The following is a 14606-nucleotide window of genomic DNA, read 5'->3' as shown; positions in this document are numbered from 1 at the left end:
GTGTTCAAGCAAGGAACTTTTAATAAGGAAATGCTTGCCGAAGTGCAAGGCAGCGGGGGAGCTCCTTGAAAAAACAAAACCAAGTGAATGTGCTTGTAGGTGCTTCCTGCGGTGTTCTTTGTCAGCTGATTGCATTAAAGCCAGGCCGCAAATCGTTATCGCATCACCGGGATATTCTGACCAGGACGCCGGCGGCATAGGCTTGTACCATGCGCTTGTATTTGCAGTATGCTGCATATCCTGGTTGGACTTTTCTTTCGAAATTGATTCAGTTTGTGGGTTCTGTCTCCGTTCACTTTGCTCTGGGGCCTCTATTGAAGGACAGCGACATCAGTCAGTTTTTGAAAAAAAACGCCACTTTATTGTCTGTGTCAAAGTTGGGACATCCTAAACACAAATCACACGCTCCATATCCCTCTTCATTCCCTCCAGGGTGTGTGCTAGTTGCCATGAAGAGCAAGCAATCAATATGCCCAACCCAATCCACCCATTATATGATTTAACTGCTTTCATTATCATATTCATTTCTTGTATTCCGTTCAAAGCGTTTCCGCCAACTCTGATTCTGATCCCTACTTGCGGGTCATATTACAGCAGCCTCAGAGCTTCCATTTTGCAATCATGTGTTTTGAATAAACAAAACTTTAGCCTCGCATTGTTTGGAAAGCTTCCGAGAGCTAGTGGATCGCTTGACTGATAGTCAAGAGTCATGTATCCCGCCCCTTACTCATAGGTGAGTTCTATATCGTGGCACCTCAATTGTTCTGCGGCATTTTATGCGCCACTGGACGCTATTTTTATATACAAAAGGCCAAGTTCGCCGGTTTGTTTACCCAAATTACCATTGACTGGTAAACACACGTTGATGTTATTGGCTGTTTTTATGAGCACCTCGCTGCAATGGCAAAAATGTTAGTCATGTCATTCTTGCAACTGCGCAAACGCGGCAGGTGAACTCACGTGAGTTATCAAGTGGGACCAGAGAATGAACTGCCCGTACATTGAAATACACAAAGCAGCACATATGAAAAGATGATGATTCTAGTAGCTAAGACTACTTTTTTAGATTGTTTTTTTCAAACTCACCTGGGGTATATTAGACCGTCATTCGTTTCGTATCCAATTCACATCCAAGGTTTCTAAAAGAGAAAAAAGTTGCGAGGATATCGACACAATGCACAAGACGCTGTTCCAATAATTTTTTAAAAAACATCACCTCAGTGGTAAACATAATTTGTAGTCCTGCTCGACGACTAATACTATGGACACATCAAAGCAAGCCTTTTGATAAACAATGCTTCCGACTATCGTCCAGATCAAAATCTGACCTCTAATTTAATGCTTACAAGAAGACAAAAAATAAACCGTCGGGATAGTATTTCATACCGATATCTGTCTAACGAATCAATCAATTAGGACAAAACCGAAGTTTTGGTGTATGTATTCAGCTAATAAACCTTGCCTTGGTTGAGACAGATGCTGCCCATATTCGTACTTGTGAAATATATGAGTCAATCTATTTGGAATTAATGTCAGCATGAGCATAAAGAAGCAATGGTTTATTTGATCGTAGATGTGAGCAGCACCGTCTAATGTCGAAGATGAACGTGATTAATATTGGATTTACAATGCCATCGCGCTAAGACACAACAGATAAACGAAGCCTTGACAGCATATGAGGAAGCCTGCTCACATTTCAATAAGTCGAAGCTAGAGGTGGTCGATAAACCGTGGTGAAATGAATTTATCTCGTATTTCATATATTTGGTTGAAGCGACAGGAAAACAAATGACCCACAAGAAATGCGTAAATCGTTCTTTTGGCAATATGTTATTTCCAGTTAGACTAATCCAAAGATTGTCTGACTTTTGAGACCGCAGGTGCTAAATCTGGAAATTTGGTGCATATCAGATATTCAAAGCTCGGTGCCCATTTCTGGTTCTCTTTCAAATTCCATTGGTAAGTCGCTTTTGACCTGGAAGACGCTGTGTCTACATTTGCACCACAAGCAGCGAACATACAGTTGGGTGCGAAATACACCCAAACAAACACAACGATTCTGTAAACCAGAAAGAACACAGCTAGAAGCCTGGAAGAAAAAGCAAAGAGGAAGTGATTTTTTGATAAGCTATCATACGTAGCAGAAATTCACAAAGAAAATTGTCGCCATCCGTTGAGCTGAGCTGAAGCAATTATTTGAAGCCAGACGCTCGAAAACAAAACACTTCAAAGACAAGTCCGAAATACAGACTATGTTGTTTAGAGTCGTTTTTTTCTTTTTGCTTTTGTTGGCTGAGGAAGCTATTGCTAAAGACTTGTCCTCTAGCATTTACTCGCGATGTATGTATTAGCTTCAAACCCACAAGGCAGAAGTCAACTTTTTCTAACACATAGACACCAACAATACAGAGGAGCCCCCACGGTCATGCATTTTCGAGAAAGTTACAGTGTCGAACACCCAGGAAGCACAAGCGATCAGCCATTGTGAGATGATCCGAGGCAATATCGAGGTCACGGAGTTTGAAGACTCGATTCTCAGATTGGACCGCATAAGCAAGATTGAGGGTAGCTTGATCATCAGAAATAGCGAGAATTTGATGCGCGTGGATGCTTACTCGCTCCGCGTAATCACCGACACGTTCCACATGGAAAGATTACAGCTGTTGGGGTTAATCGAAATGCCCAACTTGGCCTCGGTGTACAGATTGGAATGGCAGGTATTACCGCTTTTGAGCCAGGCGTCGATTGGCAGCCTCAAAGACGTCAGGAGCGTCACCGTCTCGGACACGTCGTTGGAGATGATTTCCAAGTTCGCAGGGTCCGAGTTGCAGGACTTGAATATCAACAACAATCGGTTCATGGAACTCGTCGATTTTGACGCCGAGACAGTCAGCAATCTCTTGCACATCACAGGGAACGCCCCCAATATGCGTGTGAAGCTTGGCCAGTTGCGGCTGGCTCGCAACATCAGCGTGAGCAATGTTCGCGAGTTGAACATGACACGGTTGCGCAAAGTGGACGGGTCCATGAGCATGGTGGAAAACACGCTCACGGATATCTCGTTCCCATCGCTTTCCGAAATAGGCGGGCTGTTCCGCATGGCCGAAAATCACGAGGCCAACGGAGCCAACTTCGACGCGGTGCTTGACATTGGAGGCGGCGTGCTGATTGCAAACAACAGTGCACTTTCCAAAATCAATTTTCTTCCCAAACTTCAGGCCATTGGAGGTGCTCTTGAGATGATAGGCGATATTGCGGACACCGAGTGGCAGAGCTTGAAAATGGTCAAGGGCAGTATCAGTCTCCGCTCGTCCGACTCGAATTTCGACTGCAACAAGTGGATCTCGGGCCCCATAAAGAACACCTTGCGGGGCGGCGAGATTGCGTGTTTCCTGCAAAGCCCTGACGGGTCCACGACGTCCGCATCGTCCGGCGCCACTGGCGTTGATCAAGTGTCACAGGGCGCCAAGCACTTCAGCAGGTGGATCTTGGCCACGTTTGTTTTCGCCGTCTGCTTGAGCGCCTAGCTACGTGGTATCCTCACTATATAAGTCATTGCTGCGAATATACTCGTCAACTTCCTTGAGCAATGGCGGGCTTTGGGCCACGGCTCCGGTAGCGTAGGCCTGTCTGATAGCTGACGAGCTTATGAATCCAATGGATTCCCGGGCGGTCTGGACAGACGTCAAAATGATGTTGCGGGCCCACAGGCGCGGGATATCCGGGAACTCGCCTCGGGCTATGCGACCTATGTAGTTTTGCTGCTGGTCGAACTCCTCGCCAGTGTCTGCCCGAGTCAAGCAAAAGAGATCTGTGTTGTACATAAAATCATTGAGCGAGTCCACCAAGGATGCCGGCGCGTAGTACTTGGGATCCAAAACACGTATAAGCGTATCGAAGCCAAGCAAAAAAGTCAATCTTGCAGACGCGTAGTTTGCCTGCGGTTCCACAGAGCAGTGGGCCTGGATCGCCGCGGACTTGTCAGCAAACTTAGCGTGTTTAGTAAGTCCGATAGCAACGGGAAGTTCGAGTGATTCTAGAGACGACGCCATCCTGTGCATCATGGCCAATCTGTGGTCAAACAGAGCCGGTTTCGGGACGACTTTGTCGGCATTTTTCACCGAAAGTAGAAGCAAGAGCATCTTGGGCAGCTCGGAGAGTTCCGGGTGTGCTCTTGCATCGCCAAAGTCATGGTCAATGGCCTCTTTGGCAAGGGTGAAATGCGCCATGTGAGGAGGATTGAATGACGAATCTAGAACGAGGATTCTGGATACACTGGCCGCCTGCTTAGCGGATCGATACACTATGGCAAAATCCTTGCCGGATTGGACAAACACATCAAGTGCCGCTTTGTAATTCATTGCACAATCGCAGATCTTGTCTCGAGAAACAGAATGAAGTTGCGGTGAGTAGCGTGCGATTTAGGCAGGCGAGGTGGTGGGTGCGAAAAAGCTCACTATGGCTGTGGTGATGACTGGTCAGTTGAACTGAATGGCCGGCTTCGAAATCAGGGAAAGTTTTTGACAAAGCAAATTTTCCTTCCTAAAAATAAGAGGAAAGACTTGGCTCAGTTCTGAGGAGGAGCTGTATGACCGGCAAGGTACTGAGAGAGGCGTAGGTTGTCAAAAGAGCGATTTCAGTGTGGCTAAAACTTTGAGTTTGTTTGGGTCTCGACTCAGTTTTTTATCCTGAGATCGTGTGGTATGTATCCTTCTCTAAATGGAGCCCGAGTTAAGATAAATCCAATAGTATTAGAGCCTTGTGAAGATAAATTTTGGCTTTAAAGCCTCTGGAGCTCAATAAGCAGTTGCATCTGGACACAATCCAGCTCGTAATCCAGATCTAAATAAGCAACTAGCTCAAAGCGGTACTATAGTTTGATTACTTCGATCGATGGGGACTTCTGTTTGTGCGAGAATATGCGAGAACCCAAAATGAAAGATTGCTCAATGCCATGAGAATGAATACGGGAGTGCAATGCGAGGTAATAGATCAAACCAGAGTGCCCGCGTATGTTCTATAAGATGCAAAGAAACATACGAAAGTCGGGCTGTCGTCTTGGGGACTAGAAAATGAGCTGCCTGGAAGCCTGCTATAGACTGGGTCACTTCGGAATCTGGAAGCCAGCAATGCAACGTGAGGCTTAAACTGTTTCGTACTGTTTCATAGTGGGCATTATGAACTGAAAATGCTTCCAGTATTTTCGCCTAATCGAATTAAATTCCAAGTATACATTTTGAACAATGTGCAATGTTCGGATGCCAAGGATACGAATATTGAAGCTGTGGGCCTCAATTAATAATCAAGAAACAGACAGATTACAGAGGATTTCCACACACATAAATGAAGTCAGAAACTTGAGGCAAATCAAAGAACACCACTAATGCAAATTACTCGAAGCACAGGAAACTTTTCTATTCAAGATATTTTATACAGCCAATAAGCGCCAGATGGTTTTTATGATCGGTTGTGATCTTCTGTTACAAGGCCCTAGAGCTCATCAGTATGTCTGGATTTGCCAGATACATCCACCAACTCCACATCAAAGACTAAACGTTAGTAAATTTCGCTCTTCGAAAAAGATCAAAAAAGCAAGCGGCTCTTTCTCATTTCTTCTCAGAATATAAGGTAGAAAATATTACAGATTACACAAAGCCGACAGCAATGGGAATCGAGAGGTTAGAGTCACCGGGGTTCTCTGTAAAATCAGAGCGTTGAAAGCAACGACAGGCAAAGTAACATACTTAAGTCAGAGTTGGCCGGAATGGGCCCAACGTTTCGCAGGCCGTAGCCTAATTCCGATGGAATGTACAAGGTTCTCTGCTCCCCCACACACATATCAAGAATCCCCTGATCCCAGCCTTTGATCACGCGGCCAGTCCCCAATTTAAACACGATAGGGCGGCCTCTAGAATCAGTGGTGTCAAACACAGTGCCATCAGCGAGTTTTCCCGTGTAAAGCACGGAGACTTCGTCCCCATTTTTGGCACGGTATTCGCATTTCTCGACGGACTTGGTCACGTCTTCATGGTTAGTATATGAGCCACTGGAGCCTTTTTGGAACAGAGCTCTTATTACGAGGGGCAGATGTTTCAATTCACGTACCAATTTGTAACGCGGAAGCTAGCACGGCATTTGCAATTGCAATTGTAGCAATCGCTTTAGAAGTGAATCCGTACAACATGGTTTGATGGGGAGGTATGAGACTGGCTTCAGGTTCGCTTTATCTGAAGTGCGGCTCTGTTTGTCAGTGCGAAAAAAGGGCATTTGCTCTACGTTTCTAAAAGTGTACTTAATCAAACATTAAATATTCTAATATACAAGCTAATATACCCGTTAAACGAGAGCCGGTGCGGCCTCGGTAAAAAATTTATCAGTCACCTCATAATCCCCCATGATGGTGACGTACCCAAACTAATAAAACAAATGTGAAAATATTCTCGTCAATTTCATCTCCGGAATGCGTCTGCAACTTCCGCATTCGTTCATCTTCAACCGATACGCGAACCCTCCCCCTCCCCGGGCTCGTCGATCGATTCGTGCGGAAAATCCCTCATCGATTCTCCACTCAGTTGGCAAAAAGCCTCCCGTTTTCCAATTCTTCAATGGTGTTTTCAACAACATCGTCGTCGTCGTCATCCTCAACCAATTCAATGGTGGCGTACTTGATCATGTCCCATCTTTTCCAGTACGCATAAGCATCGTTGTAATCTTCAGAATCCACCAAGTCTTGCAAAAAATACTTTGCTTTCGTCAAGCGGTCCTTCAAAGCCTGTAAATGACAGGATGAGGGGTCTCTACTGGTCGAAGTCTGCTCGGTTGCATTGATTTGAACAGATGGGCCCATAATGGATGGCTTTCTCAGCATGATTGGCTTGAACACTTGTTTGTGCTCGAAGTCAGTATCATAGTCAGTCAAATCTGTAGTGACGCCACAGTCGTCCTCGTCATCAGTGACCGATGAGCCGGGCGCATTGTATCCATAAGCCTCATTCTCAATGTGAGAAGCGGCATCACAATATCTGGCCCAAGCTTCATCTATAGCACCAACAAGATAATCGAAGCATCTGGCTCTGGCACTTTTATCGGATACCGGCATAGAGTTTTTGGAGCTGTTCACTGAGGAGCAGCTGTCAGAGATATGGAAGAAGTTACCAGAGGAAGAGGTGCGATGCAACATCTGTATGTTCCCATGAAGGTTATTCACATACACGGATGACTTGCAGGGCGAGCTCAGCAACTTGCAGTCCAAGTTGTCGTCATCGCTAGAGCGAGAAGATGTGGGCTTAGAAGGCTCATAGTGACCCTCGTCATCATCACTATATTGCGCAACGGCCTTGGACAACTTATCGTCCAAAGAAAAAGACACTCTGCTAGAGGCTCTTCTCTTTGCTCTTATTTGATCAGCAATGTAGCACGACTGTTGATCTTCAGAATCCGAAAGAGAGTCTGATGATGACGAGTAACAAGTCCCGCCAGCCACTTGCTTAAAACATACTTGAGGCAAGCGCTTGTTTGAGACAGTGTTCATGTTGATTTTAGACAAGCACATTCTCTTCGCTGCAGGACTCTCATGCTGCACCAGCTGGGTATACCCGCAGGTGCGTTTACAAGATGGGAGAAAAGCTTGTGAGCATAAAGCCATGTTGTGGGGAGGGGTATAGGTCACGTGAGGTTCTGGCACAAGAGAGAACAAAAATCCAAACGTTTGGATGTGTTGTGCGAGAAGTGCGAAAATAAGGGTTGGAATCCGAGCCAGCCAATCAAGGGGTCAGAAAACACTTGTACACAGGAAATGAACAAGGGTGGCGCTAGATGAGGGCGGAAAACTTTTACCCAGCAAAAATCCAGAGAGCAGCCGACTGGACGTATCAACCAAGGGTTCAAAAGGCGCTTTTTCGGGAAATTTAAAAGAATCAAGTCTCTGCCTTAATCAAGAGCTTGCAATATCACACGCTTTTGTGTCGACAGAAAGGAGATGTCGAAAGCCGAAGGTGATCAAAAAACGTGAACTTTTGTGCGAGGGCCAAAAGTTTGTGTAGGAAAAAGGCGGAAATAAAAAAAGTGGCACGCCGGAACAAAAAATAAAATATAATGCGCACCGCGACATGGTGAGATGGCACGAGTAATATACTGGAAGGGTCACGGTACCATGGGGCTGAGGTGCAGGCCTAAGGGCATGCAGCGCTCGCGCGCTCATACTGTGATTCGCTGGCGTTGTTTGTTGCTGCCGGGTAACAAGAGGGGGGATGCAGGAGTTGCACTTTATATGCACCAACGGTTCCTAAAAGGTGGACTCGCATTTGGAATGGAACGAGTGATAAGTTAATTCGCGCGACAACAATAGCCCAATGGACAAAAGAATAGGAAACATTCTCCCTCTTGCAGCAAGAGATTGCGACTTTTATCTGAAATGGTTGAGCTGGCATATGCCTTAAATTTTTAATGGCTCATATCCAAGTGAATGGAGAGGCGGAAATGCCACGTGGCCTGATCTTGCATAGAGCTATCTGCAACGGAAGCTTAGAGAAGGCGGCCGCACGATTTTTTTGAGATTTCCAATCGGTTTCCGCCCCCATGCGAAACAGCGACATGGCCCCTATCCTGTCTCGCATGCTAAATATGAACCGCGGTATCGTGCGTCCAAAAATAGCAACGAACCCGAGGACTGTGCAACATGCCAAGAGGGAAAACAACAAAGTCGAAAACAGCAAGGCTGAACCTGAATATGCTAATACTGCCAGGAAGCATCTAGAATACGAACCACACAAGTCGCTAGTTTTGGACAGCTCGAAAGTCTGACACAGGCTTGGTTTCTCTAGACATTGTTCGAGTGTATTGTTGATTGTTCCAAGCTCTTGTTACACAACCTTGTTATTGTCTTGCTCACCGCGCATTTGCAACCGTGACATTTTGCACGCTAGCCCTGAGATCGTTGAAATATTAAATTTGTTGTTCCATCCGTGGTCAGCCACAATTGAAGGACTCAGATTTGCATTTTTTTTTTCGGCAGCTGAGCCCATTTTCATGATTTGCTTCACGCAAGTGGCATTCATCGGCTCTTCCGATCATTGTTGTGTTATACTTTGACGATGAATTACGAGACGTGAGAAATGAAGGTTAATTGTTCGTTCGCATGTTCCCGCTTGTGGCGACACATGACAGATGGTTCTTGACATAATGAGAAAGGCACCTGAGTATCCAGCTCGGTGCACTAGAGAATGGATTCTACCAAAAGGCGCCATGCATGAGTCTATTTCGAATGCCCATTTGACCACGGCTGTGACAAGGATCTACACTATTACAGATTACGCAAAATCTGTCTGCAGCAGTCTAAAAGTCCTTGTCGGATTGTCTATATGACTGGGCACCGGGCCCTGTCTGAGAATGTCAAATATTGTTGTAGCCGCGTCCACACGAAGAAGGCACGCAGAGTCGGTGTGCAAAGCATGCACTCATGACAAGACCGCCATGCTAGTGGACAATCCAAGCCCGAAGCAGCAGTCCAACTCGTCCCTCGGCTGCACAATTGAGAGCAAATCACGAGGCAGATGTCGCCAGTGTTTGCGAGCTAGGCCGACTGGACGCCTGAGAGTTCAGCCTGCTCAGCCCAGTGCTGAAAGTGTTTAGCCGTTCTTCTACAGTCACCATGGCGCGCGCAAGCACCGTGAGAAGCCTGCTGAAATTGCGGTTGTTCACCAAGAGCATGTCGTTCTCCTTGAACCGCGTGTATATGTGTTGCAAGACAGGCACTAGGCACCGGAGCCCGATGAACCAGAGCCGCACCAGGAGAAGCACCAAGAGTTCGAGCTTATCGGCAATGGACGTGTCGTCGTCAAGCAGGGACCCCCGCGTGAACTCGGCAATGTCGTCGGCATCCGCCCGCATGCCCAAGTCCACCATCAAGTGACGCAACAACGCGACTTTCTGCGCGTAGTCGAGCTGGTCGAGCAACTCGGCGCTGTCCACTTTCAGAGCCGAGCTCCCATACTCGCCTGCGCTCGTTTGCAGCCGACGCTCGCTGTGAATGAAGGGCACGGACGCATATATGCTATCTTGAGCGCGGGCCACCAACAGTACCAATTTCTGAGTCGCGTCGTCGCCGGCGCGGGCCATCATAATCTCAAGCACGAGCCGGCGCCACCCGGCCTCCTCGGCCTGCCTTTGCTGCTGCTGCCGCACGACCTCCTTGAGATTCCTGTTGATAAGCGACGTGAACTCGTCGTGCTGCTCACACAAATACAGCTCCACGCGCTCGGTGCGGAGGCTCTGCGTGTCCGTGTCTCTGGCTGTGTCGTTGCCGTCATCCTCGGCGTCTAATGAGGAGTTGCGGCCCAGCGCAAGCGAACTTCTCTCTGTTGCGGGCCGTTTCTCTCGCATTTTCTTGCGGATTTTCTGCGACGGCGTCGCAAGCGGCCGCACCTCGTCCGGCGAGAGCTCGAGGTCCGCCAATCTGGAAGCCCCGGAGCCCATAAGATTGTGCACACGCTGCGGAAGCCGATCGGAAAACGGGACCAAGTTTACGGCTGTACTGATGGCGGCACGCACGACCATGTTCCAGGGCTGGGCGTGGTGCGAGGCGAACTTTGGAAATGCTGCTTATGTGTCTGAGCGACCCGCCTGTTTAAAGAGACCGGGTGTTCAGGTGTTAAGTTTGATCTGTGGCCTGTTGTTGGTGCTTATCAAAGAAAAGCGGAGGGTGGAATCGGACGACCGTGTGCAGGCCGGTGGGCTGGGCGATTTGGGCCAGGGCAGTTATCGCAGGCGTGGTGGGGTGCAAGGACGATCCATGGATGTGGGCTATCAGACATCACGTGGGCCGAGAGAGCCCGTTCTCTTGCGCACGTAGATGGGCATTTCCTGCTTGGGCGTCTTGGGCTCAACAAGCACGCTCCCGAATGTCGGCGCCCGTGGTGTTGGGACGGCTTTTAGTGAAAGTCTAATATTGACTGGTGCCAGACCAGCGCGCGCTGGGGCCAACGGGAAGACCCAACAATAGACTGGGGGCCGCCGACTCACACCGGTTCTTGGGCTTTCGTTCATTATGCTTGCCCGCTTTTTTTTTCTTCTCTGCAAAAACGCCTGTCTTGAAATTCAACGGTACGTCTGGCCCCAGTGCTCGGGCGCCTTTAATAAGTACCGCATCATCAAGCTTCTAGCTGGTGAGAACTATCGACTTCGCCCTGGGAGACCGTCGCGCACGTGACCTGCCTGGGCACCTTTCGCAGCAATTCGCCAGAGGTTATGCAGCTCTGGCCCCACGGCTGATCACTTGTTAAATGTTGCTGCCTTGCGGATCGGACAGCCACAACTATTCTTCCCAATCTACTCGTGAATAAACGAGTAAAACGACGCTTTGGAACCATCATAAACTTCGGAATCTGTCATGTCGTCTCTTGCCATCAAATGGCTCACCAACCGGTTTCTTAAGGACAATCAATTCACCAAGTTCGGTGTCGAGGATCCCTACTACGAGCACATAATCGTGGGCCATGATCGCCGGGGCAAACCCAAGCACAAAAAAATTAAAAGAGCCATTCCGGATGGAATTAGTGAAAACGACGCCAAGGTGCTTCTGTCCGTGAAGAAACAGGCTTTCCGCTACGACATGTGGTTCACCTTCTTTGGGTTGCGGTTTGGCATCTCCAACGTCGTAGGCCTCATTCCTATAGTGGGCGCGGTGGTGACCAATTTCTGGTCTCTTTCACTATTCTGGAAAGCGAGGGCCTTGGAGGACGGGCTTCCTTTGGACATTCAGCTCATTTTTCTCTTCAACATCTTGGTGGACTTTCTTCTCTCGCTCATCCCTATAGTTGGAGATATCATCGAGGTTGGATATAAGGCCAACCTGAGAAATTTTCTCGTACTTGAAAAGCACCTTATTCGTGTTGGCCAGAAAAATATGGGGCTTATCAGTGAGGATGACGTCCGGCCCGGATTCTTGAATGATAAGGTCCAGCCCTATGTCGAGGAAAGCATTGTGCCAGGGGCCGCCAGGGCAGGAGAACACATCAAGAAGTTTGTGCAGAACAACTTCAAGAACTCCGCGTCTTCTGAGTCTTCGGTCACATCCGCAGCCACCACCCAGTCTTCGGACGCCACTGCGATTGGCACGCTAGAAACGAACATTGACGACGACACCAAAAGCATCCGCAGCTTTGCCGACGTCATGTAAATGAGCGGGGCGGTTATCCCCTATATATTGGACAAGAATGGTGATGAGAAAAGGTGCTGGATTACGCAACAGTACGGTTCATCAATCGATGAAACATTTGATCTTTCGAGCGAGCCTTTGGAACAGACACTTTACTCGAGACTACCTTATTGGGGGGCAACGCCTCGATGCTTCTAGCTGGGTGCTACGTTTGTCGTGATGGAACCTGTTTTGAGTCTTTCCAGAATGTGCGATGAAATCTTTACGTAATTTGAATTGTGGCAGACTCCAGAAAGACCGTTCCTGTCTATATTTCAGCGAAATTGGCTTATTCATGTGAGCCACAAAAGAGCCTGATGGCACTTTGGAGACATTACACTGAAGGCACAATTGGTGTGTGAGCGGGCTAGACCTTGGCTCCCGTCGTAACCTAGTTTTTGGATCCCAGACTGGCATTTCAGAGATAATGCTATCTTGCACAGTTGAGCACTAGGTGAAATGAAACAAGGAGGGCTTCGATCATATATGGAAGTGCACGGAGAGTATTGAAACGTTTCTGTTTTTTCTAATACTATTTGGGTACACTCAATTTGTCGTGGAGGGAAGCGTTGTTAATGCTCCGAAGTTCAGAGCGACCGTTTTATAAAAAAACAATTTCGATGAATGCATTGCGCCTGAACTGTCTTACGCGGTCTGGTATTGCTCTCTGCTGGAATAATCTTAGTAGATGTAAGAACTACGTGGCTGTCTCATTTCTCAATGAAGATTTTGTAGGCTCATCGTTGAGGATACAAAATATCATTATTACATTCTGTTAACGTATGTCTTGAAAGTTCATACGTGTGGAATTCTTCAACGCCCCGTTGATGCAATCTCCGTTTTCGCGAGCACTGGTAATAATTCTCTGGGTTCTATCCATAGAGCCTTCTGAATCTCTTATATAGTATCCAAGTACGTATCATGTGTTCTTTTTCTCGCCATTCATTGCTCAACAAGTGTTGCATAGTCCTGGTCCAGGAATGAGCTGGAATCGTGAGATACTTGCTGTTAAATTATAATTTTCAAAAAGAAATGTCGCAACTGCATACTTGAAATGAACAATACAAATGCGTCAGATATATAATCGAATTTTAAAGTCCCTGGTATCAACTCAACAATGAAGGTCTCCGCAAGTGCACACAGCCATACATGCTCTTCCTTTATTCTGTGACTCGTCAGATACCATTGTGAACCCTTATTGTGAGTGCCGTGAGATTACATAGTGAACGACTGTTGGAATATTCCTTTGTGTTGTAGAGGCTTCCTTCACGTGACCTCCAGATCAGATATATAAGACAGATTCCCCTTGTTAAGAATGCTAATTTATTATGTGGTGCCCACTATGCCCGGGATAGCCCATAGGTTCCCGCTATTGGAGCCCCCTGTTTATTCCCCACTCCATAGTGACACTGATTCTCCCCCAAAATTCTGGATTTCCTATGATCTCAAGGGGATCAAAAGAAAAAAATATTTTTACAGACCCCTTATGTCTGTGAGGTATGGGAACTCCTACTTGACTTCCGAACCTGGAGTTATAAAAGATGATATCTGGGGATGGTGGGATTGTGCCATGGCCCTCGTAACTATTAACTCGAGTCAAACCACACCACGAGGATACACGACAAAGACAAATTCAGAAACAGAAATTCAAAGTATTCTCCTTTACTGAAGTAGGACTTCTCGTGTCGACAGCGGTCAGGTGAGATAAAAGAATTCATCTTGAAGTGCGAAACACAGAAAATGCTCTTCCCACTAGGACAGGAATACCTCCAATATAAGACACCGATTTCCGAACTGGCCTTTTTAAACCGTCTTGCAGGTGCACCTCGATTCGTTTTCTGGAGTAGTGTCTTTGAGATTTTGCCACCTTTAAAATCAGCCCCAGGTTTCTGGCCTGCCAGCCATTTGGCGCGCATGATGACGCGACCGCAGCCGCGCCTCGCAAACCAGAAATGTGTGAGAACTAGACGCTTAGCCCTAATTAATCATGTGACAAATGAGACATTAAAGTTCGCACCACTTACCCGGAACCAAATAGCACGACGAGTATATGAAGGGAAGAGAATTCCCTCTAGAGATCTTTTTAGAAGGTCAGTTGACACAAAAGTGGTTTTAGTTTTTCCTAAATAAAGGTTTATTTCCACACGCTAGTACATCATGTCGAATCCGATATCTCAACTGTACCAGTTGGGAACCACTTGTGGACAGGACATTGAGTTGGAATATCCTGTACTCAAGCAGAAATACAAACAGGTTATGGGTCCTGAGCCGACCGCTGAGCACAAACGGATGCTTACATCGACTTTCGGAAAACTTCAAGATGAGAGTCTTACTAGTGTGTGGAAAATATTCTTTGAAAGAAGGATATTTGATTTTGACCAAAATGTTTTTATTTTCTACAAAGTAAGGACCG

The 14606-nt window shown here is 47.0% G+C and overlaps 6 protein-coding genes across 6 annotated transcripts; 2 read left to right on the top strand and 4 right to left on the bottom strand.

Moving 5' to 3' along the window:
- Window positions 1–2252: 2252 nt before the first annotated feature.
- METBIDRAFT_80118 (uncharacterized protein) lies at window positions 2253–3527 on the top strand (the record flags this gene model as incomplete). The annotated part of the gene is made up of 2 exons (XM_018859174.1): window positions 2253–2340; window positions 2395–3527. 2 exons carry the CDS (start codon window positions 2253–2255, stop codon window positions 3525–3527), a joined length of 1221 nt encoding a protein of 406 aa, XP_018709426.1.
- On the bottom strand, window positions 3528–4361 carry METBIDRAFT_47929 (nicotinamide-nucleotide adenylyltransferase; the record flags this gene model as incomplete). The annotated part of the gene is made up of 1 exon (XM_018858240.1): window positions 3528–4361. One exon carries the CDS (start codon window positions 4359–4361, stop codon window positions 3528–3530), a length of 834 nt encoding a protein of 277 aa, XP_018709425.1.
- A 1089-nt stretch (window positions 4362–5450) lies between these two features.
- On the bottom strand, window positions 5451–6196 carry METBIDRAFT_61742 (peptidylprolyl isomerase family protein). The gene is made up of 3 exons (XM_018858319.1): window positions 6106–6196; window positions 5745–6023; window positions 5451–5549 (listed from the first exon to the last, which is right to left on the bottom strand). Exons 1-3 carry the CDS (start codon window positions 6182–6184, stop codon window positions 5491–5493), a joined length of 417 nt encoding a protein of 138 aa, XP_018709424.1. The 5' UTR covers window positions 6185–6196; the 3' UTR covers window positions 5451–5490.
- A 372-nt stretch (window positions 6197–6568) lies between these two features.
- Window positions 6569–7645, bottom strand: METBIDRAFT_13936 (uncharacterized protein; the record flags this gene model as incomplete). Its single annotated transcript, XM_018854456.1, has 1 exon — window positions 6569–7645. The coding sequence occupies one exon, from the start codon at window positions 7643–7645 to the stop codon at window positions 6569–6571; it is 1077 nt and encodes a 358-aa protein (XP_018709423.1).
- Window positions 7646–9540: 1895 nt separating this feature from the next.
- METBIDRAFT_13935 (uncharacterized protein) lies at window positions 9541–10554 on the bottom strand (the record flags this gene model as incomplete). Its single annotated transcript, XM_018854455.1, has 1 exon — window positions 9541–10554. One exon carries the CDS (start codon window positions 10552–10554, stop codon window positions 9541–9543), a length of 1014 nt encoding a protein of 337 aa, XP_018709422.1.
- Window positions 10555–11386: 832 nt separating this feature from the next.
- On the top strand, window positions 11387–12136 carry METBIDRAFT_22941 (DUF4112 domain-containing protein; the record flags this gene model as incomplete). The annotated part of the gene is made up of 1 exon (XM_018855226.1): window positions 11387–12136. A coding segment is annotated over one exon (750 nt), but the record flags the coding sequence as incomplete, so codon positions are not given.
- Between the last annotated feature and the right edge of the window lie 2470 nt (window positions 12137–14606).

Source organism: Metschnikowia bicuspidata, assembly GCF_001664035.1.
Source record: "Metschnikowia bicuspidata var. bicuspidata NRRL YB-4993 chromosome Unknown METBIscaffold_9, whole genome shotgun sequence".
Lineage (NCBI taxonomy): Eukaryota > Fungi > Ascomycota > Pichiomycetes > Serinales > Metschnikowiaceae > Metschnikowia > Metschnikowia bicuspidata.
The sequence above is the reverse complement of the archived record's forward strand: the minus strand, read 5'-3'. Positions and strand labels throughout refer to the sequence as shown.